Raw genomic sequence first — 23,069 nt, 5'->3', positions numbered from 1 at the left:
TCGGCACTGCGCGCAGCTCGGCGTGGCTGTGTCTGCGACCGCCGATCCGTGAGCGTGATGTGTGGCCTGTTCTCAGCCCTGGTATTTCAGGAATCGTTGGGATTTTACACGGATCAATTAGAAATGTCAGAAAATGCAAGTGCTGCAGCTTTCTGAGTGTTTATGAATGTATTTGTCAGACCTCCCCTCATCTCTCACCAGTGGGAAGGAAACGGTTGCCCCTCTGCTTGTTACTTCTCCTTGACTGGTTTAGACTTGTCAGAAGGAGTGAATGGTTGTGAGATGAATGAATCTGAACGGGGATTTAGATGACTGCACTTCTCACTGGCAAAAGGCTACAAACACACTGGCATAAGTTATGGTTCTTCAGAGCATATAGGCGGCAAGCATAAATGATTTTTCATGGATTAGTAAGCAAAATCCAAGCCCAGAGAACTCCTCTGTGGAGAAAGAGTCATTTCAGTCTGTCACGCTTCAGGTATGAAAGAGCTATGGGAACACTGGCGAACGTGAGCAAAATAACGCTTGCAGTTTAGCGCCTGAATGCTTACACATGAATAGTATGCAGCACAAAGGCTTTGCTAGAGTATTTATATCGGGGAAGTTTCCGAGGTGATGTGTGGCTCACCAATTCCCCCAGCAACTCATATGTGTTTGCTCTCAACATGGCACTAGCTGTGGCAGAGGACAACACCTTTTGCACATAGGAGTTGCCTTTATCTGCCACATTTTGCAGCTTAGCTGGAAGACATTTTTGATGTGAAAATCATCCAGAAGGCCATTTTTCATTATAAAATCAAAGCAGTGGAGGAAAGTACAGCAGGTTGAGATGCCAGGCCTGGCAGTATGGCCACACCAGGCCAGGCTCAGACTGCAGTGGGAAGGGAGCATGCAACCACTGTCAGCAGCAGGTTGCTAACGCAAGTTTAGCTCTTGGTGGCCTCATCCTAGTTTGGACTGTCAGGTATGCTCTACAGTATGCCAAGACTAGCAACACAATCCTGCATGTGAATACACATGGCTGTTGATAGGGTGGGTTAATTCACATACATTGGCAATTGTTGCTCATGTTCTCTGAAAGCTGGTGTTCCCCAGAGACAGTGGAGGCTCTGGAACAAAAATAACTCACCCACCACTCCAAAGCCAGTGCTTGACTGGGTCTGGTCTGTTAAAGCCAATGTTAAGACTTATTAAACCCTACCTAAATAAAGGGGCATCTTCCTGCAGTGGAGCTGCATGCATGAGGGTTTCCTGGGAGCTCTGGGGATCACTCTGTCCTTTCCTGAAAGCAGCAACATGGCCCCAGGCCACACAGGCTGCTGCCTGGATGTGGCTGGCCCAATCCAGCCTGCTTTCACAAAAAAACAGACCTTACCCAGTCGGGGGTGGGCATCTGCCAGGACTGCAGGATTGGGCCCCAAACCCTGGAAATGAAACACAGCTCAGCAAAGGCGATGGGAAAACAAAGTCACCTGGAAAGAGTTAGCTGTTCAAACTGGGGGCTGGGGGGAGCACGCTTTAATCTTTTTATAGTATAAAGATTTTTTGACTGAATTAAAGCCCTACTGTTTGGGCTGGATGATGTTACCTAATTCTCAGAAATGAGAGCAGCTGGCCACGGTGCAGATACCTCCTAGCAAGCCCTGCAGTGCACAGCACGTCATTTAGCAAGGCTGTAAAAGAAAGGACATTTATTAGGGGGCTTGGGAGTGTAACATAACATGCTGGCATCGCTTTTAGCTGACTGGATTTCATTTCCAGCTCCTCTGTTCTATTTTCTACTTAAATAAACAAATAAGTGAAGGTTTCTTTGCCTGCCTTCCCTGACTGCTTTTTGGCATGCCTTTGGGTGAAATCCCGTGCTGAGACCCTGGGGGTCTTGATGTGACTGTTGTTAACCTTGTGGTGATATAGGCAAAGATAATACAAAGTTCCTGGCAAAATCCACTTTCAGGAGGATCTGGAAAAGGAAGCCAAGTAATGGAGGTGTTAAAAATCACCTGATTGTTAGAAATTTTCACTCTGAGGCAAAATGAAAGCAAGACAATGTTCTGAGCCTACCAAATACTGTGAATTTTACATTTATTACTATTTCCCATTCCATCTTCTTTCTGCCTTTCACTCCCCTCTCTCTGCTAGTTGCTTAGGTTGGTACCTTCAGAGTCACCATCTTGTCCTTGCTTTTGCTTGTTTTCTTTCTTTGTGTAATATGGTGGGGAAAAAAAAGTCACAGTTTTGAAGGCTAGGTTCCTCCATTTAGATACAGGAAAGATTTCTTTGCTGATACAGTTGCCAAAATGGCCCTCAACCCCACTCTAGTGGTCTTGGCTGCTTCGCATTGGTGGAAGGTGACCCTGGCCGCTCTCACACAACCTGTCCTGGCTTTCTTTCTGTGCCCGAGTCTGTCAGCAATGACAGTGTGTTGATCATCCATCCATTGATGATGGGTCTCACAAATAGATGATGGTTTTTTGATGCCATTTCCCAAAGTGATGAAAAGCCCTTTGGAAAATGTGTCCTTGGGTGTGCCAGTCAAACCCTCTTGGGACGTGAGGGAGCAGCTCTTGTCCCAGGGAATTTCTCACTTAAATGTAAAATAAAGCAAAAAACTCCAGGTTATTCCATTCACAGCATCTAGAGCCGAGTACTTAAGTTCTTATGGCTAAGCTTTAAGTAAAATACTTTTAAAAGGCATGCAAATGTAAGTACTTGAAATGTTAAAAAAACTAAAGCTGTAATCCTTATTTTGAAAATCCTAGAAATACACATGATGTGACTGAGAGTAGCAGGAGTTTCCATTCTTCCACACTTGCGAAATCAGTTAATTTCCTTATAGGCCCACTTTTATTTAGCCACCTCTCCCTGTGCTAGGTAATACACCTGCAGTACTTTCCACCAGAAAGCTGTGAACGCTCAGCAGCTGGTCGCTGGATTTTTTTATCTCCATATTTGGTGGTTTAAGTTTGAATGGCCCGACCCTTTGCCTTCTCTGTGATCAGCACTGTCAGGAGGAGCTCTCGGAATGGGATGTAGCTTTCTGGCTTCCCCACAGGCGCCGCACGAGCAGGACCAGCCGTCACAGGCACTGTGGCTTTGCTCCCTGCCCCAGCAACTGCCACCACTTTCAGAGCGTGCCTTTTTCACTCCTTTCAGCGGCTGAAAGGTCCTCACAGATTTTGGGAGAGCAGCCGGTACAGAGGAGGGCATGCCTGCCTGTCTCTGGCACTAGCTAACAGGGTGCTGTTAATTCATCACTTCAGTAGTAATTAAGCTGGGCGGGATCTGAGCAGCAGAGTCATCAGGCGGGCAGGGTCCCAGCTGCTCACTGATAAACCAGCAGCAGTGCTAAGGGCCATATTCCTGCTCTAGTAGCTAACTTGCTGGCTGCAGCAGCAGCCATGTGCACCTAACTGCTGCCAGGGGACAGGCTCAAAAGATTAGTAGTTCTCCAAATGAAGTATAAAAGTAATTATGATCTTGGCCTGGGGTATGCAGGTCTGAATTCATAACCATCTGGTGTTAATGGCCAGAAGTGAAACTTCAGGCAAAGTTTTCATTCTGCTTATTATTCTTCAGGAAAGTCCCTGGCCAGTGACTGTGGCTTTCTGCATTAACAATGGAACTTCATACCTGCTGCCTTGCTGAGGAGCAGGGGAGGTGCAGCAGCCCTGATGCTGCTCAGATTTGACTTTAAGCAATTCACAATGAGCATAGGGTTCTTGGAGACTGCAGAGGAATTACCAGCTGAATGTAATACATATCCTCTCACCCTTTTCACTTTAGTGACATTAAATTTAACCTTCCTAAGAAACTCTGCCCAGGAGCCCACTGAATGGCCGCGCCTCTAAGACAAAAATATTTCTATGCTGAAGTGTTCTCCTAATGTTGCCTATCCATGATCAAAAACTGGTTTTAAAGCTCTTCGTTAACACAAATCTCAGCCCATTTCCAGGCCATGTGGAAAGCATGTACTTTTTTTTTTATTTCAACTGAAATTTTGCAGATGAAGCCTTCCCATCCCAAAAGGCAGGGACAGATATTCAGTTTCTGAAGGTCTCCTACTTGCTCTGCATTAGATATCTCCTCCTAGGAGCGACCAGTGGCCAGTGCTAAGAACAAACAGAGGTATAGAAGACTGTGACATGATCAGATATGTTGGTAAGGGGAACTGTATAGGTAACAAAAGTGGCAAACAAGGTATCAGGCTTATCTAAGAATTCCAAGAGAAACTCCCCTGCTTACTAAAACTTCTGATGGAGACTTTCAGTCATTGCTGTGCAGCTCAGAATGTAGAGAGCAAGTGTTACTCATGAAGCACAAGAATCTGGAGTAAAAAATGGCACAGAGCTATTCACCCTGCTTCTGCACAGACATTCAGGCATCTCCATGAAAAATTTTGGGATAAAACTCAAATGTTCCACATGGGAAATGTCTCTTTTCTCTGCTTTCAGCTACGTGGTCCAAGTACAACAGCTGAAATACAGCTTGTGAAGGCTGAGTTGTGTTTCTGGATCAAAATCAGTTTTAAGCAAATGTACTTCAGGTCTTCTCAAAAAAAAAAAAAAAAAAAGGAAAAGGGGTGTGTATGTGCAGGGAGGTGGTGCTTATCTTGGTTATTTTCAAACTGCACGGTAACCATATTGCCGTAAAAGAAGCAAGATCAGTAAAGATGGAATGTCTCTCAAAAAATTAAACTGCTTTCCCCCTTTGATCTCATCTTCTCAAAGTCTTTGCTAGTCATTCCCCCATAACCTGATGTTAGAATTTCTGTCCTTAGGGAGGTTGTTTTGGTATGGAAAATGACAAGGTTGGCAGTTCTCCATGGTAAGCCCTAATCACCGTGATCACACTGAGGAGCTTATCTGACCCTTAACCTTCACAATCTGTGACTATGCTGGTGGTCCCCCTTGATGGTTTTGAACAAGTTTCACATGAGGTCACCCTTGGCAGGGCAGCATGGTAACTTGCTGCGTACTTGTTGTAAGCTGTCCCACCTGCATAGTACCAATGAGTTTGCCTTTGGTTGTTTGCGCAGTACCTTCTCTGAGACGTTGAACTCAGATGATACAGAAATTTCCAGAGGTGAAATTTCAGTCTGTAAGGTGCAGAACATAACTACACTGATTACTTTCTCCTCCTCATCTGTCTCCCAAGACAGTTGCTCACAGGGAAGCTTATGCTGTGCTCTGCTTTTATCCATGGGGCTGTGGCTTTTTTCAAGACCTACTGGGGAGGAGGCATCCCTATGCCAGCACAGCCTCAGCTTTATGTTAGCATTTAACTGACACCTTTGCCTTCTCCTGCAGTTTTTGCCAGAATCCTGAAAGCTCCTGAATCCCAAAATATCACCTTTGGGTCTGTGGTGACATTGCGGTGCACAGCGACTGGCCTTCCAGTCCCCAGTGTCACCTGGCTGGAAAATGGGAAAGCGGTAAGTCTCTCTTTTTTCATGCTTTTGGCCCTGGAGGGCTGCTAGCATCCGGAAGTGCCACCCGGGGATTAAAATGCAGGGCTGGGAGCCAGTGCCCATGGTCTCTATTCCTGCCTTACTTAGCACCTTGCTGTGCAATCAAGTTAAGCTGACTTTTCTACCCTGCTTCAGTTTTCTCCTCTGCAAAACATTCTCCCTCTTCTCCAGTGCATTGCGTGGGTTAATATGATAGGGTCTGGAAAGCCCAAGATGAAAGATGCTTTAGATGCTTACAGCCTTCCTCTGAGACAGATTTTCTAGGACTTCATTGTGGGTTTAAGTATTTCTGCAGCCACCTTTCCTCTCCTTTCTCATAATTTTGCCTAACTTGGCAAAATTACTTGTTTGACAGAGTAACACAAACCAAGACAGTTAGGTAGACCAAACTGTCTTTGAGGTAGAATACCTGTGGATCAGCATATACTCACAGAGTATTTGCAGATTAATAGATAGGAAATTTTTTAGGCTGACCCAGGTGATGCACTGAAGTAGGTCACTAATTTATTCCTGGCTAGAAGCACGTCCTCAAGAAAGGCACACGCTCTTCAGTGGCAGGCATGAAGAGCTGCAAGCCCACTGCTTCTCACAGGAAATTGTTTCATGGTCTAATTATTCTGATCATTTGAAATAGCTGCCTGCTTTGAATTCATCTGGCTTTCATGTCTGTGTTTAGGCTATTGCAATGTCTTCCTTTCAGCTGACCTGAAGAGCCACTTTACACCTCATATTGCCTCCCTGGGAGTGAGCAGGGCACCACAGCCACAGCAGCTCTGCAGCCTGAGCCTGCCATGGGTTTCCTCCAGTCTTCGTATGCTTATGCTGGACATGCTTTATACTCTCTGTGGTCTTCCAACAGCTTTTTCAAGGCTGTGAGTCCCAGGGCATGATGCGATAGAGGCAGGCGGAGCAACCGCTGCATGCAGGCTGGAAATTTGCCTCCACTCTTTCTCACTGACTCCCTGTCAAACTCAAGTCCTTCTGGCCACCAGCTGGCCACGGCCATTCCTGTGGACTTGCTTGTCCGATAGAACCAATGAATCCTCTTACTCATTTTTTTTTTGAGAAGGTTATCCCCATTCTGGTCTGTATCCTCTCTTTTCCAATATTAAAATGCATTGTTAAGGATCCTTGGCTATGCTGCAGGCTGTCCTGCCTTCCTTATCTTCTCTAAACTTTATTGTGTCCTCCAGTCTGGTTAAGGCTAATTTTCTATATTCCTTCAAGGTTGCTAGGGAGAACAGCAAAGGGATCAGGTCAGCCTCTGCAGAGCCCTGTGGGTCCTCAATAGTTTCTGACGATAGTTGTTTTAGGTTAACTGCAGGTGTTCATTCAAGCCTGTTTCCCCACTGGGGAAAAAACATTTTGGGGGAAGCTGGAGTCCCTGGCAAGGGCAGAGACCTTCTATTTTCAGAGCACTGAACTCAGCTCTGCCAAGGTCTCCCTCTCTTATCCCACAGAGACCTGTGTGTGAGATGGTGCTCAGGCCCTGCCTGGAGTCACTGCATGAGTGGTCAGATCCCCTCCACCCCATTCCTGTCTGCAAGGCAAAGCCCAGTCCCAGAAGGCTGGTGCTCCAGGCTGCTTCGCTTTAAATATGGCAAGGAAACCTTAATGAGAATTCATCTCTGGGGAAGTCAGGCCAGGAAGCAAGTGGACTGGGGTGTGTGTGTCTGAAGGCTGGCTCACAAGCAGGCAATAATGGGGTTATTTGAATATACAACATGCCTGCACCATTACAGTCTCCTAACACTGCTCTGTAATTGTCCTGGCGTTTAAAGAGTGGGGATGAGCTGAGGTTATTGAGCTGCCTTTAAAGAGGGGGATGGAAACTTCTCTGTGCAGCAGCTGCCTTGCCTATCTGAAGAGAAACAGAATTCCTTTTCCTCTTAATATTCACCATGAGACGTCATGGACTTTAAACTGTACTTCTCTGCACTGCAAGGAATAAGTGAGCCAGGTGTGAAGATGTGAAAAGGTCTCTGCTTTGGTGGTAGCTGAGGTGACATTTTAAAGGCCAAAAAAAGACCTGCTGGAAACAAAATCTCAGGGAACATATTTGAAAAGGGAAGGGAATCAATTAACACAAAGAAATAACCCGAGGTTCCCAACAGAGAGAAAAACAGCTGGGTGGTGTGAAAATCCTAGGAAAAACAGGCTAACACTTTCACCTGTGATTTTCCATGATGCATGTAACCATGCTTACAGCTCATACTGCTTGCAGCTACCCATGGCCCAAGCCAGAAGGAGCAGTCCTGGCTCTCCATGCTCACCAGGCACAGTCCAGCATGTCTGGGAGAGGAGCTTAACAGAACAAACTATGCCTGAGGAGTACTTAAAAGGGAGGGTGGACTGGATCAGCACTATCTTAGTGCTGAGTAATTTCTGGGGAGAAAAAAAATTGAAAAAGAAATCTGACCAGCATTGTAACAAAAGAGAAAGTTGTGAAAAAAATATCCCCCGAGCCCCCATCCACCTAAGATGACTTCACAGCATAAGGGCAAAAAGTATCCCTGGTCCCTGCATTTGTGCAATAAGCAGCATACCACCCATGGCAGATGCAATACTTAGAGTAACTGTGTTGTTATCGCAGCGGTAGCTGGTTATTTAGTGATTTCCTCCTATGTGCACACCTTCACCACAACTCCAAGCTGAGCCTGAATGAGGCAAAACCAAATTGTTTTCAACACGGTCTTTTCAGAGATAACTGATCTTTACTAAATATGTGATACAAAGCTGATGCATCCCTTCTTGCTTTTTTGATTATCACTGTTAATAACTTTGGGAAGAGACACATCCCGTTGAAGTCATGTTTCTGCTAGCCTTTACGGAGTTCAGGCTGATTGCTCTAACCCACCAAACAGATGTATAGGTAGGGTGCTTTGCTGGCATAGGTCCAAGGAGACAACTCTCACCGTCCTTAGGGTCAGATCACAGTGGTGGAACCCACAGGCAACATCTCATTTGAACTGCACTTGAAGCTTCCTATTGGTATGAAGGGTAGGGCAGGCAATGCTGCTCCTTCCTACCGCCTTTGGAAGGTAGAGTCTTGGTGTGCCATGTCCTTCTACTTTAATGAATGCCATATGAGGAAGGAAGCTGCTGGCCAAAACCAGCAGGCTCCAAGCACATCGATCTGGAAATTTCTGATCTGGGAAAAGTACTGGTCAAAATAGCCACATCTGCAGCCTTCTGTATTTCCAAGTGTGAGATGCAAAAATCTATCAGCTCCTTGCCAAAGTGTCAGAGCCAGAGTGCTTGCTCTGCTCACAGCTGCTTTGGAAGTGTGGCAGTGGTTATATTAATTCAGAATCAACAGCTTCGAAACTGTTTTCTTTTCTCCCTCTTTACAGCCAGGGTCCACAAAGCCACCTCATGCCTGTCCTTGCTAAGGCATGAATAGCGAAACAGCCTACTAGAAGAGGTCCCGGGGTAATTAGTGAGCTCAATTACATGAGCAGAACTGAGACTACAGCCCTCTGGAACACAAAATTAGATGCTAAAGTACTGCTGAAGTGTGAAATAGGAGAGGTCTTTAACATTTGCTTTTGTCTGTGAAGTCAGACGCTATGAAAGGACCAAAATAACACCAGCAGCTTTAGCTCTCTGCCACTTCTGTCTGCATGCTGCATCTTTCTGTGGCAATTTAAATGCTTGGGGATAAGTCTCTCAGGTTTCTCCTTGGTATATTTGTTTGCCTTTGTTGGAAATATCACTGGGCTTTTCGCTCTTTTAGGTTTCTGCAGGGTCTATAGTGGAAAGTGTCAAGGACAGAGTGGTTGACTCCAGACTGCAGGTGTACGTCACCCGACCTGGTCTATTCACTTGCCTTGCCATGAACAAACACAGCAAAACTTTTGGAGCCGCAAAAGCTGCAGCTACAATCAGTGTTTCAGGTATGCTGGGAAAGAAGAGGTAATTAATTTTTTGCTCTTACAATCACAGTCCTAGCTTCCCTGCCGGGGAAGAGGAAAGGAATGCCAAGTGTTCTGGAGGAGAATGGAAAGCCTTGGAGAGCTGATAGTGTACAGAGGGGTAAATCTGAGTATAAATGTGTCCCGCCCCAGGGTATTTCCTCATATATTCTCACTCTCCAGAGATTGGCACAGCTGTCATTTCCTGAATGTTTGGTGCTGTCTTGTACTTTGTGTCACAGAACCTCACTTGGTAAGTTCATCCATGCAGAGGAAGTGGTGGCCATGACCCAGCACTGGTATCACCTAACAGCAAGGTGAAAATAGCTTTCATGAGCGGTTTGGCTTCTCAGGGGGTTGCATCCAGAAAACAGGGAGGTTGCTGTCAGAGTGGTACCCTGCTGTGCATGGGGTAACCTCTGCTCCTAGGGTTGTCTCCCAAATGGGGAAAGAATGTTCCAAAGAGTAGAAACACCAATAATCTGAACTAACTGACAGCATCTGGCACACAAAAAGAAAGGTGGGAGCTTGTACATTCCCTCCTGGGACAGGCAGTGGAGTTTTACTTAGAGGAAAGAGGAATTACCTGGGACTCGAAACACACAGTGGTAGCCCTGGTCCTGCTGTTAACCAGGCATGTACCCGCCCCTCTCTCTGTGCCTCAGTTTCTGCTCTATTGAGAAAAGAGTAATGCCCTTTCTTACACTGGGCATTGAAACCTGGCAGCAAACTCTGTCCTGGAAGAGACTCAGCTCTTGCTACTGTATTTTACATCCCCACTTCTGGTTTTAGCCAAGGCAAGGCTCTGCCCAGAAGGGCACTTTGGGCTGGTGGGAGAAACTGCAATGCTCTCCTCCAGGATGTGTGTGCTCAGCAAGGGGGGAGCAGCCCCCCCCGACCTGAGCAGGAGCCTGCCTTGGCCTTGTCCCAGCTCCCAGGGGTCCCACAGCAGAGGTGTCCTCGTCCTTGGCTGATGTTCAGTGTGTCCTCCTTGCAACAATGCAAACAGGGGCCATGGTGGTGTGCCTGTGCTTCTTCTCTGGCCCTGGTTTGTCCCACCTGTCACAGCTGCTGCCTGCAGTAATGGGTGCATAGGTGGCTTAAACAGAGGATGCTAGCTGCTGGTTATGCAGGACCCAAGGAATAAGGGTAAAAGCATGGGTTTAGGGTACAACAGAACACCTCTCCCTGATTCTCTGTCCCTGTATGGTGTCCAATGTTGCCCAGCTCTTCTCCACAAGAAGGTGCAAAATAAAGAAAGAATTTAGTTACATCCTTTTCAGACAGCTTACAGGTCTCGGACAGATTTTTCTATCATGGATATCTTAACTTCCACATCACAGAAAGGCAATGACATGTCACTGATGTCTTTTCCATTTCTTCTTTCTCCTGGCTCATCACAATTCCTGGATCTGGTGCTTCTTGGCAGAGTGGAGGTAAGAACGACTTTCCATGGCTGTCTAGGAGTTTCCTCTGGGCCAGGCAGGAGAAGAATCATGAACCAAAGGGATATGGTTTATTTGGCTTAAATGAAGGGAGTGGGTTTCTGGATACCAAGCATGCACATGAGGTTCACCTGGAGGTTCACCCAAGGTTCACTGAGCTCCTTTATACAGTCATAATTGGACACTGGGCCTAGGTAGGTAAAGATGCTTCTGTATCAAGGAAGTAGTTTATCACACATCAGCAAAGGTGTTTAAAACATGGTAGTGGGCAGATTATTCTGGAATAAATTCTTTTCACAGTTACACATCTGCAACTGCACTGACCCTATAAATTTACAGGCAAAAGCTTAACTGCAAGTTAAAATCCTGTCTGTATACAGACAATAAATGTCTTTTGGCTCAGTGATCACCAGGTTAGGGCAAGATAAATGTAGATGTCGGCTCCAAGAAGAGTTATGAATGTTATTCCGATCACAGAATGGGCTTTACCCATATGTGATCAGACATAAAATTCTGCTCAGTGTTTTTCTGAGTACTGAACAATTTGTCTGGCTTTTTCACTTTAGAGTCCTAGAATATTTCTACATGCTGCACTCGCAGATCAATCTGGAAGGAAAATGAAAGGGTTAGCCTGGGAGGAGGGCTTGTAGCTATTGACCCTCAGAGAAAAGAACAGAGCCTGAGAAAGTCTGAACAAATGGCTTTGCCACTCTGCTGACACAGGCACCCTGCAAAGACCCTTGTCTCCCTCACAGGGGCTTGTAAGATTGATTTGGGAAGTTTGTAAGTGATTTAGTAACTTCCTGATGACAATGGCAGACTTATGCCTTACACTTGCACCCGTGTAGGTGTGACAGGCATGGGAACAGGGATCAAATGCTCAGCCCTTCCGTCCTGCAGTTGTTCTCAAGCATTTGCTGCATGCAATTCCCTTTCTCTGACAAGGTGTTGTGAGAAAGAGTTTGTTGCGTCTTCTCCGTCACAGCCTAGTCTGTGTCTCCCAACAGGTTTGAAAAAAGTGAGGAAAGGGAAAAATTGTGCTAGTGGCTCTTGCAAAGTTGCTTCTGCAGTCTGCTGAAGTCAGCAGCAGAGCTGCCCCATGCATGCCTGTGGCCTCTTATGCCTCCTGGGCCCCAGGAAAGATGTGCTTTTCAGATTAACCACAATGGACATCTTCAGGAAAGTGTGAATAACGTGACCCCTGCCATGCCAGGACAGCTCTATCGGGGCGCTGGGGGCAGCACAGTGCTGTGGAGAAACCTGCTCTGTGCCAAGGAGACGTGGCAGGCTGTGTGACTGGTGAAGGATGCTGCAGAGTGACTGTGTCACCTGGAGGGGAGTCCATGGAGCCTGGAGTGATGTAGTGTGTCACATTATCACTGCCATTTAGCTACTGCCTCAAGGAATTGGTGCCTTCCTGTATTTTTAGGCAATGTGACATATGGAAAAAATAATAATTTAAAAAAAAAATTTACATGGACCCTAAAGTAGTGCATCTAAAACAGGGCCAGAGATTGTCGCCTGAGAGCAGCATCTGAAAAGTAGAAATGTGGGCATCCAGTGACTCCAGCTTTCTGAAGAAAATCAGCAAAAAAAACTGGTGTTGACAAAGGGCAATTATTTGGACAAGGGAAAGAAATAAAAGGCAAAGATACAAATAGCTCTACTGGCTAATCCACATGGTTGGTGTGTTGTGACTTGAACTCCCTGACCCCAGTTACACTGACTGAAAGAGCCGTGGGGAGAGCTGCACCCAGACCTCCCCCTCCCCAGTTCACCTGACCCCTGAACACACAGGAGGCTGTTTTCCCCTTGTTTGCACCACTGAGGGCTCTGCATCTCGTGGGCTGCCTCAGCAGAGGGCACATCCTCACCCGCAGACCTTGCTGCCATGGAGTGGCCATGAGGGCTGCTGGGAGCATGGCTGACCTGGAGGGAAGAAGTGGGGGAGGGATGACAGCTGGCATAGATCTGGCCCCATGCTTTGTGCCAGGAGCTTGCCAAGTGGGAGACATGGTGAAGAGAGGACAGGACGGACCAAAGGAAGCACAAAAAGGAAAACTGTGGAGGCTTGTACCTTCCTCCTCCCTTTGTCTCCCACCTGAATATGTGTGGAAGAGAGGCAGGGTCAGGAGGGGTGCAGGAGCTGAGGAGGGGCAGGCAGGAGCTTGGCTGGTATGACTGTGTGACGAATTTCATGGCACCTGCTGGGTGAGACTCACCGGGCTCCTGGTCATCAAATCGATCCAAAATTAAACTGTTGCTCATCAGCAGAGGAAAAAATCCTGACTTACCACAGGTGTGTATGAAGCATTGTGGCCATTCTCTGCTGCAGGGAAGCAGGAAAACAAAACATTTTCCCATTAGGGGTTCGGGGCAGGATGAGGGGCCACTGTAGGTCATAGTTGTGAATGTTCACTCAGTCTTTTTTCCCACTTACAATGCTAGGAACCCTCAGCCAAGGCCTCAGCCCTGGAGCTTTCCAGGAGGGTCCTGCACTCACATCAGGGTTCCTTGCGCAAGTTTTGGTTTTGGATGGTATTAGTTGTTTTTAGTGGTTATAACCATCTACCATCTTCTCCACCCTGTTAGCCTTACAGTTTCTTTATGCAGAAACAGAGCTGTGTGAGAGGGCTGTGAGACTACAGTGTGTGTATGCTCTTGTCCTCAACAGCAGGTTATACAAGGGTGACTCAGGCTACTGCAGCACATACAGAGGTGAGGTGTGTAGTGCTATCCTGGCAAAGAATGCTCTTGTTTTCTTCAACTCCTCCTATGCTGACCCAGAGGAGACCCAAGAGCTGCTTGTGCACACTGCCTGGACTGAACTGAAAATGGTGAGTTCATTCTGCCAGCCGGCAGCTGAGTCTCTGCTGTGTAACTACATCTTCCAGGAGTGCAATCCCTCGGGAGCCGGGCCAGCTCCAAAACCAGTGTGCAGGTAAATTGAAAAAAAAAAAAAAAGCTTATCTTTCACTTTCACTTCGTGGGGAGGTGTAGACATCAGGGGAGCAGCGAGTGTCTGTCCAGACCTGCAGTAGCACTGAGTGAAAATGGGCCCTCTAAATTTGCATGGTTTTTTTCCCTTTGCTGTCTCCTCTGTACACACAAAGATGACCTGATGCTCATTGCTAGGGTACAGACTGATTTTCAGGCTGAAATGTCTGTGTTATGTCAGGCTTTTGGTGGACTATCAATTTGAATAACATAATTGATTTAAATAATTAACATATTGTGATTTGTTAAATATTACTAGCTCAGTGTGTACTCATTATTACTATCAAAATTAATTGCTTGTTTGAAATTTTGACTAAATATAGTCACAGTGCATGCAGCAAATCTGGCCAAGGCAATACACTAATCATTCAACACTTCACACCACAATGAAGATGAGACAAGAAAAGATGACACCAGAGACACTGGCAGTGTAATTGTACCTTCTAAAACAAGCCTCCCATCTGGCTCTTGTATCTTCCCATATGCAGAGACATGTGCATTGAAACAGGGCTGACAGGGACCCTGAGGAGTCCAAAGCATCTCCCACTACAGCTAATCCACTGCTGACAGGTGTTTGTGCAACAGTCCCCAGCAACAGGCACAGTGCTTCCTCACTGTGCAACCTCCTGATTAGCCCTTCCCTCCTTGCTCCTTGTCCTCCCACCACGGAAACAGAGATGAGTTTCTTCCCTTCCACTTTGCAGTGAGATTTGATGTCTTCCCCGATTTCTCAGACTAGAATAAACCAGGTTTTTCCAAGCTTTGCCCATAGCTTTTGCTTTTCTGGCCTCTGAAGCATCTGCTCCTCATCTCTTCTTGAGCACTAAATATATATAGCCTCCCGCCCAGGTTCTGTTAGTGTTAACTCTAGTGGGAGGATGATTGCTTGGTGTGCCTTGAAGACGACAGCACCATGTAGATGTCTCAGGGTGAAGCTTTCTTTTTTTTCCTAACACAACTGTTGTCCACAACCAATTCATACCCATTCCAGACCCTGGATGAGATCATACCCATTTCGTGTTTGGGCAGCTGACATCCTTGCATAAGTCCTCTACTTTGCTATTTTTCATCTGAAACCAGATTACTTAGGTTTGTGTTTATTGGGAAAGCATTCTTAACTCTAGTGTCTCAACTCAAACAGAGGTCTTCTCTGCAGACATGTCAAGCATGCTGCCAGCTGGGCTTGGGCCAGATGTAGTCTACTGGCAATTATCTTTCCAGTTATTTAGGGGATTTTTAGGACAATCAGCAGTAAGCTGTCTTTGTAATCTCGATCTTTCTGATTGCTCCCCCTTTAACATCTCTAAAACAAAGGCACAGAGGAAAATCCCAGTATGAAGCTTGACAGTACATTGTGTTCTCTCTTTGGTGCCTGTGCTGTTGGGTATTCCTCTGCCAGCACGGCAATGGCATATAGCCTATGAAAGAATTTTATGTGCAGGTGCCCACAGATAATCATGTAGCGAAGTACTGAAACTTGCTTTTGGCTGGCAAGACTCCTCCCTGTCACCCTGTTCTGCTCTTTGTCATTGTGCCCTTTAGTACAAGATCTGTCTGCCTTTTTTCAAAATCTTGGACAGTATTTAAATCTAAGCTACACATGCACAGCACATTTGTCAGCTAGGGATTTTGAACAGTGCTCCATGAGGCATTTCAGATCTGGGTCTCGCTACATTTACCGCTGCCCATGGGTGGCTCTGCGAGACCAGAACTTGTGACCTCAAACTAACAGGCACAGCATTTCTAAATGTGTTTAAATCACAGTGGACTTGCCTGGCACCATCTTTCTTCAAATCCACAAGTTAATGTTAAGTTTGTTTTTTTTTTTCCCCATTTAATGATTTCCCCCTGTGATTTTAATGCAGATTTAAACGGAGCTCTCTTCACAATGAGAGCCCTGGAACGGCATCCTTCCTGTTTCCTGTTCCCAGAACACATCAGCTGGACAACAGTTCCTCCAAAGCTCTAAACCAATACTCCCTTTAATAACTCAAGCATCTAATATTTTGAGACCCCTGGGGCCTCTTGAACATATTTCACATGGTCTTAGTTACTTCCAGTTATCTTATCTGCTTTTTACTGACAACTTTATACTTCTTTGCAGAAACTGGCTAGACTACCCCAATTTTCAGCTGAAATACTTCAGGAGTAATACTTTAACTGTATCAGAAGATGGAGAATTCTCGCAGTTTTTTGATGGATGTATTTCTCCTGACTTATTTGCATTTGTTTTTCACTTGTTATTTATTCTCTGCACCATTTTTATCTCCCCATGTAATTTTTAATGTTTGTTTCAGTTTGGAAGCTATCTAGCAAGAATAACAACTGATAAACAGACTGAGTACATCTTTTATAAAAATAATCGGGGAACAAAATGATGAAGTGAAATGAAAGAAAACAGCACGGGAAAATTTAATTTCATGTAAATTAAGGGGCAATTTGGTTAAAATCAGAGTTTTTCTGTTTTTAAGGGAAAGTGATGTCTCTTCTCATAATTCTTAATTACATCTGCCTTTCATCCCTGGTTACTTCTATGATAGCAAAAGAAAACCCCTCACTTTCTTTTTCGACTGCTGCTGATATGAAGAGACCAGGCATCAGGAAACAGTCTCGTGTTGGGAATCATCTCACTTCAGCTGGGTCTGTGTGTTCCTACTTCCTCTTAAGCAGTCCGTTGTGGTCCCTAAAATGTTACTGGCTCACTTGTCCTCCTCTGCTGCTACTGTTCTTTGTCCATCTGTCATTTACATGACATAAAATTTCTAATAATAATCTGAAGTAATCTTTGCATATGATCTCATCAAGCTCTTGCTGCTCAGGATTAAGTGTTATAACAATGGCACAAACCCAGCTCAAGGAGACTGATCATCTGCCTCACTCCCAAGATAGGTTTGTGGGTGAAGATAACCTGCCTTTAATGCTGGAGTGGACAGGACTGCAGAGGAACGGTCTTAAACATTTTGCAGTTGGACACTGAATGAGGGGCTTGTCTAAGGATGCTTAAGCCTCATGAGTGAAGGCAACTAATGCAAGCCAGGTCTCCCAAGTGTCTGCCAGGACTTCAGTGCAAGATTTTCTCATTTCTCTAGCTAAACATTTCTTTATTTCAGAAGGCCATTCCTGTTCCACATGTTGTTTAACACAAGAAAGATGAATTATGCCATCTAGCTGCACTCTGGCTTTCATGGAAGTGAGGAAGGAATAAACCAGCACTGGCTGGAACCAAGCACAAGGCAGCTGGGCTTCACTTGCTTCAGCCTGCAGACTTGAAGGGTATCCACTGCTGTTGCAGAAAACTTACTTGTGGAGAAAAGAAGGAAATTGGATGAGTGATTCTGTGAGAGTAAAAATACAGGCAAATATGTAGTTTAAGTAGATTAAGAATTACAGCTCACCTCCTGACTTTAATAGATGACGCTTGAATATACAACTTACAGAAGAAAAGGTCACACTTTTAGAATGTACTAGAAAATGCTAAGATAACTCCCAGACATGATACTTATTAGTAGAAGATGGCAGTAAATCTGCAGGAAAAGATGGGCATGAGCTCCTCCCAGACTGTGATGTGTGTTGTGCTGTGAGCATAACCTTGCTTCATTAAAAATTGTGGGTTTCCTAAAGAAAGCTTTTATATTTTATACACAGTTTCCTTTACAGGTTATGAGCCAGACAGGCTGGTTTAAAGAAATGTGGTCCTGTTAATGGATTTCTGTCAGCTTGCATAACACCTGCATACCACTGCTAAGTGCAGCCATTGTTATCAAGCCATTGACCACTGTATTTCACTGTTTTTTTGCAAAATAATGTAGAGAGAATTGCCTTGCTGTAAAGGATCTCTACTGCTTTAAGGAATGGCTCTCGATGGAGGAAAACTCTCAGAAGGGGATTTACAAGCCAGGGCTGATGCTGTTCACTCTTCCAGAATGCAACAGGCTGCCCAGCTTGCACCAGGACCCCAGCGCCTGCACCCACATCCCTTTTTTTGGTAAGCACACACTGGCCATTGTTCAGAGAGCTATGTCCTTGGAGAGGGAGGGAGGAAGGATGTGACCCATAATTTACATTGGTATTTACATGGATACATGGGTATGGGTCTGTCAGTGCCTGCGCACAAAACTGTGACAACAGCATTTTGTCTGTTTGCCTGTCTCATCCAACTGGGGTGAAGGTAAAACTCCTCAAGTAAATAAAGCCTGGCTCTTTATTGAGAGGGTCATAACAATCTCATTGCCAAAACCAGTCTTAACAATGGCAAAATTGCCATTCAGGTGCCACTGCGAAGAAACAAGCTGCTTAAGCATGGCTGTCAGGGAACTTGTTCCCATACCATGCTCCTAAGCAAGCACCCAGCTGTATCACATCCTGTACAACCCTTCCTTATGTTTTGTCTTGTATTTTTTTACAGATTTTAAGAAGGAGAATATAACAAGTAAGTAGATGCTCCAGGCTCTGTGTTTCTAGAAGTGGGCATGATATGTGCTGAACATGCAGCCTGCACGAAATTTTTGTGTTTTGCTCTGGTCCTGACTGCCTGGATTCAGATTATTACCGTGGAATGCCTGAGCTTCCACATCCAAGGCATGGGAAAGCACATTTCCAGTTCTTCAGAGCCTGGGGAGAACATGGGCTGGGAACTGTTGAATATGATTAGGGAGGCATAGAGCTCTTAGGTAGTACCCTTACATCCAGCAGTTTCGTCTTCTTTCTACCCGTTGCTTCTAGTTTTCCTTAACCCATATTAGGTATTTCTGATACTGCAACCAAGGTCATCCCAGCCTTATAGGTTGTTACTGACATGGTTACCTATGTCAGGTTGGCCTTGCAAAATCTTATTACCCAAAAGGCCCCAGCACTCTACTCCAATCACCTCTGAAGGTTTTTTTTGTGTGACCTCCTATGACCAATGACAAGAACCAGCAACCTCTGCAGCACTGCTGTGACTTCTGTTGACCTCCTGCCCTGCTGCTGGTCTTGGCTGAAACATGCACATCTAGCTCTTCCAACCGGCATGCAACTGTATTTGGAAGCTCAGTCACTAAACTTATGCCATTGGAAAAATGGAATAAGCCCCTTCCTGCCACTGCTTCTGAGCAGGTGAGGTCTGCAGACTTGGCAGTGGCAAGCAGCTTCTGCATGGAGAGGGAAAGTGAAAGAAGTGAAATCAAGGACTCTAGGGAGTTTTCTTTCCTGGTAAGGCCTCTTGGTCCACCCAGACACATGAGACCCAGGCACCTGGTGCTGCACACCTGGGAGACAAGCACTTTAGCACCCCATGGGCACTCCAGCATCACTGCCCAATGCTTAAGCTCGCAGCTGCAACCAGCCCTTCCCTGGTGAAAGGAGCATGAGAAATAGATGCCAGCAAATTAATTGTACGTTCACATGATGGTTTCAGCCTCCCCTTAGATGTCTGCAAGTTCAGGACATGGCTTCTGTCTCCTGTGTAAATGTGGTACCTTTTTTTTCAACTTTCACAGTATTTTCCCATGGTGGCATTGCACATATGTGCACTATTTGATCATGAATCAGGGAGATATAGTGGGAACATTTTAGTGATATTGCCCCCTCTTTTTTGTTTTAGAACCACTGTTATGTGCACAAAGGTTTGGAGTGCATGAAATGACAATTTTCTGGCTTCCCCACCAAAGTTATTCATCAAAGGTCCCCCCTGGACTGACTTTATTATTCCCTCTGTCTTCACTGCAGCAAGAATGTGTATGAGAGCATCAGCATTTTCCAGGCTACTGAGGACTCGGGGGTGCTTCCTTCATGTTGCTTTTGCCTCTAAAGCTCTCCACGTTGCTCCTTTAAGCAATATCACATTGATGTTTATTTCAGAGCTGGGCAAAAATTTGGGTTTTTTTTTTTATGTTGGTTACTAGTCATAAGGTAAGCTTCAGGCATTGCTTTCCTTGCCTTCGAAGGTGAGACATTTAAAACACTGGGCTTACGCACACAACTATGTTCTAGAGCAGTCTGACAGGATTTTACACCTCTGCAGAGCTACAGGTGGTGGTAATGTGGGAGCAAGCTTGTTGCAGATGTGAGCCATAACATGGTAGCTTACATATTGGTCAAAGAAGTCTAGGTTAGAGCATTTTACTTTCCAGTTGTGATGGAACTGGAAAACTGGAACAAGTGTGCTCATGAAGTTCACAGCCATTCCTATATTGGTGCTTGCACACCTTGGGCTACAGGAACTTGATCCTGTGTTTGAGCTTACTCAGCTGGAGTGAACATTGTCATGGTGGTGTTTCTACCTAGCTATGTGTAATGTCTGGTGCCTGGTGAAAGTTCAGAAGGCTAAGGGTCTATAAGAGACCCGTAACTGCAATCTTGAGTGCAATGGGTGATGCAATGAGAAAAGAGCAGAGAGTCATCATGACGCATTTACTGTGTTCCTCCTAAAGAAGAAACAGGACAATCTGCAAGGATAAGTTATTGTACAAAGCCTTTATCTCAAACTTGGATCAAAACTTATTAAAAGATTTCATGAGGATGAAAAAGATTTCTTTGAAAAATCTTCAGAATAGGTCACGTTTCCTCTTGTTTTTCTGAGCTGACTGTTTAAGAACAAACTTGAAAATAGAACTATGACAACAATGTTTGCTGGGTTGTTAATTTATCTAACAAGGTGGATAATGCAGTTGACCCCAGCGCGTGCTATCAACCAGAAGGTTAGCCCCTGGTCAGCAGAGTTTACACAGGAGTAGCTAGCATGCGTTAACATGAGCAAGGCTGCATCTCCTCTGTTGTCTTCCTGCTTCCTAGGTTATGCCAGCATGCATCAAAGTCTCTTATAAGGACAGCTGGTGTCTGCATTTCTGTTTTGGGAACATATTCCTACACTAACATGCTCTGAAGATTTTCTACTTAATATTTTTGCTGCCTGAGGAATCTTCATGTATGGAAAATGAACTACATGTTCTTCATTATAAAGAACATTATTTTATACTGATACTATTCCTTCAGACGTGTAGTTGTCTTCAATGTGTGGTTTCCATGCATGCTTGAAAACATAGGCTGTTTCCAAATATTCAGTCTAAGAGGACTAGTGCTGTACAGAGATGGGGAGGAAGGATATTGCTGTGGGACTTTATGAATCCCATCTCTCTGCTATCTGACACAGGAACGTGTGTGTCTTCCTGTTGGCACCCCTGTAAAAGTGCAGGCTAGGAATCATGCAACCAGAGCTGCAGTTTGCATTCTGCCTTGTTTTGGCACGGGTGGCTTCACTGTGGTTCTGCACTGTACTTTCTGCATGGAAGTGCTGTGAAATGGGTAGATGCAGAGCAACGATCACAGGCACATGTCTTGTTTTTTCAGTGTGAAAGAGAGCCAGTTCACTCTTTGGAGTTTTATCTGATTTGTTTTTAAATATTGAGCTCAAAATCCACTTAAGTGTGAACAGGAGGCTAAGCAGTACCTTGCATGCAGTTGTCTGGTCCTTCTACGCATCTCAGACCTATTGCTAGTTGCCACATGCTCTCATGTAATGACATGGTTTACTTGTGTTAGTCCCGGCTGCAGGATGTGGTTTGACATGCCTTGAGCCCACGGGTTTGTTTTGTTTGGGTTTGTTTTGTTTTGTTTTGTTTTGTTTTGTTTTGTTTTGTTTTGTTTTGTTTTGTTTTTTTCCCAGAGACCTGCTACAGTGGCAATGGCCAGTTTTACCAAGGCTGGACCAATGTCACGGCCTCCGGCATTCCCTGCCAGAAGTGGAGCGACCAGGTGGGTGTCAGTGTGAGACCCACTGAACAGAGAGCCATGCTTGAGGTTTGCTTTTCCAAAAGACTCTCCCAGAGAGCAGCATCCTAGTCCAAATGGAAGGGCTGAGCAAGGGACAGGTTGCCTTCATTCTTGAGCTCACTGGTGTTTCACACCCCCGTATTTCAATCTGCTAGTTCCTCTGCCCGTGGCAGGATGCGTTCTCTGTCATAATGGCATAATTTCAGGCTACTGAAAAGTTGTTTTACCTCTGCCCTTCTTTCTTCTTTGCTTTGTTTGGTTTTGTTTTGCTAATACCAGAAGGAAAATCTGTACTGAAACACTAGTCCAATTTCTTTCCTCCCCCAAGGCTCCCCACTTGCACAGGAGGACTCCTCAAGTATTCCCCGAGCTGTCTGATGCCGAGAATTACTGCCGCAATCCAGGAGGTGAGAACGAACGTCCCTGGTGCTACACAAAAGACCCATCTGTGACCTGGGAATACTGCAGCGTATCTCCCTGTGGAGATGGTAGGCAACTGCAATTTATGATTTCTGCCACATTGATTGTTTTGGGGCCATGCCAGGTATTTGCACCCTGAGTGCTCATGGCTGCACTGGTCTGTTCTGTCTCCTGGATTTGGCCAGTCCCAGTTCTTTGCATAGAGTCACTCAGTATCTTTAACCAGAAGTTGTAACATGCACCTTAAAGACAGGAAAATTAAGATAGTCAAATGAAACACCTTACCCCAGATTATATTAAGGCCAAGGGATGAAATCAAAGTTCCCCTGGTACTAGAAAAAACTAATTTGCCACACAGTGTTTTGAGTAGAGGGTAGAGTTTTGGGCTGTTTTCCAAAGCTGTTTTGTTTCTGGCCTTTTTTTTCAATAATAAACCCCCATTTTAATAAAAAAAACCAAATCTGAAAATGATGGAAACATCTTCACTCTGTGATATTGAAACTAAGTCTTTCTGTTATTTCTTGTTCAAAGAACAGAACAATTTCTGAGATATATTTCATCCAACATGCTCAGTTTCTGAATCTCAGTGTCTGGAAGTAAGACAATTCTGCTTGCACATAGAACAGGTGTGCTGTGGACTTAAGGGAACTCAAGACACTATAAGTTTATGTGGCCTTAAAAAGAATAGTTTAAATGTATTTATTTTCTCAACCATTGCATGTACAGAAAGTACTCAGCAGGTGGGTATCAAAAAAAAATTTCTTTATTTTTTTCTAATTGCACAACCAAATGTATTTTACAATAGTTTACCGTATTTGCCTCATAAAAACACTGAGATGCGAATTGTTGGAGGCAAGGGGATATTTCAGGAAAGTATCACTGTGTGCTTACTTGGTCTTACACTCGTCCCTGCAGATTCCTTTTGGGACACATGATACCTTGTGGTCCACATTGTAGACCATTGATCTTTCCCACTGCAGACATTCCTATATTTGAATATTGTTGAGACCATCAGATGTGATCTCCCATCTGAAAGTCTTGCAAACATTCCTTACCAAAATTGTGCTCCCAGCTTAA

The 23,069-nt window shown here is 45.0% G+C and overlaps 1 protein-coding gene across 1 annotated transcript; it reads left to right on the top strand.

The window, feature by feature from the left end:
• Nucleotides 1–5,306: 5,306 nt before the first annotated feature.
• Nucleotides 5,307–22,060, top strand: LOC103779894 (muscle, skeletal receptor tyrosine protein kinase; the record flags this gene model as incomplete). Its single annotated transcript, XM_008947539.1, has 8 exons — nt 5,307–5,431; nt 9,204–9,363; nt 10,811–10,817; nt 13,501–13,767; nt 17,633–17,808; nt 18,229–18,252; nt 21,466–21,554; nt 21,901–22,060. Coding segments are annotated over 8 exons (1,008 nt in total), but the record flags the coding sequence as incomplete, so codon positions are not given.
• Between the last annotated feature and the right edge of the window lie 1,009 nt (nt 22,061–23,069).

The sequence above is a fragment of the Merops nubicus genome, unplaced genomic scaffold, assembly GCF_000691845.1.
Source record: "Merops nubicus isolate BGI_N331 unplaced genomic scaffold, ASM69184v1 scaffold43739, whole genome shotgun sequence".
NCBI lineage: Eukaryota > Metazoa > Chordata > Aves > Coraciiformes > Meropidae > Merops > Merops nubicus.
This window is presented reverse-complemented; position numbering and strand designations above follow the sequence as displayed.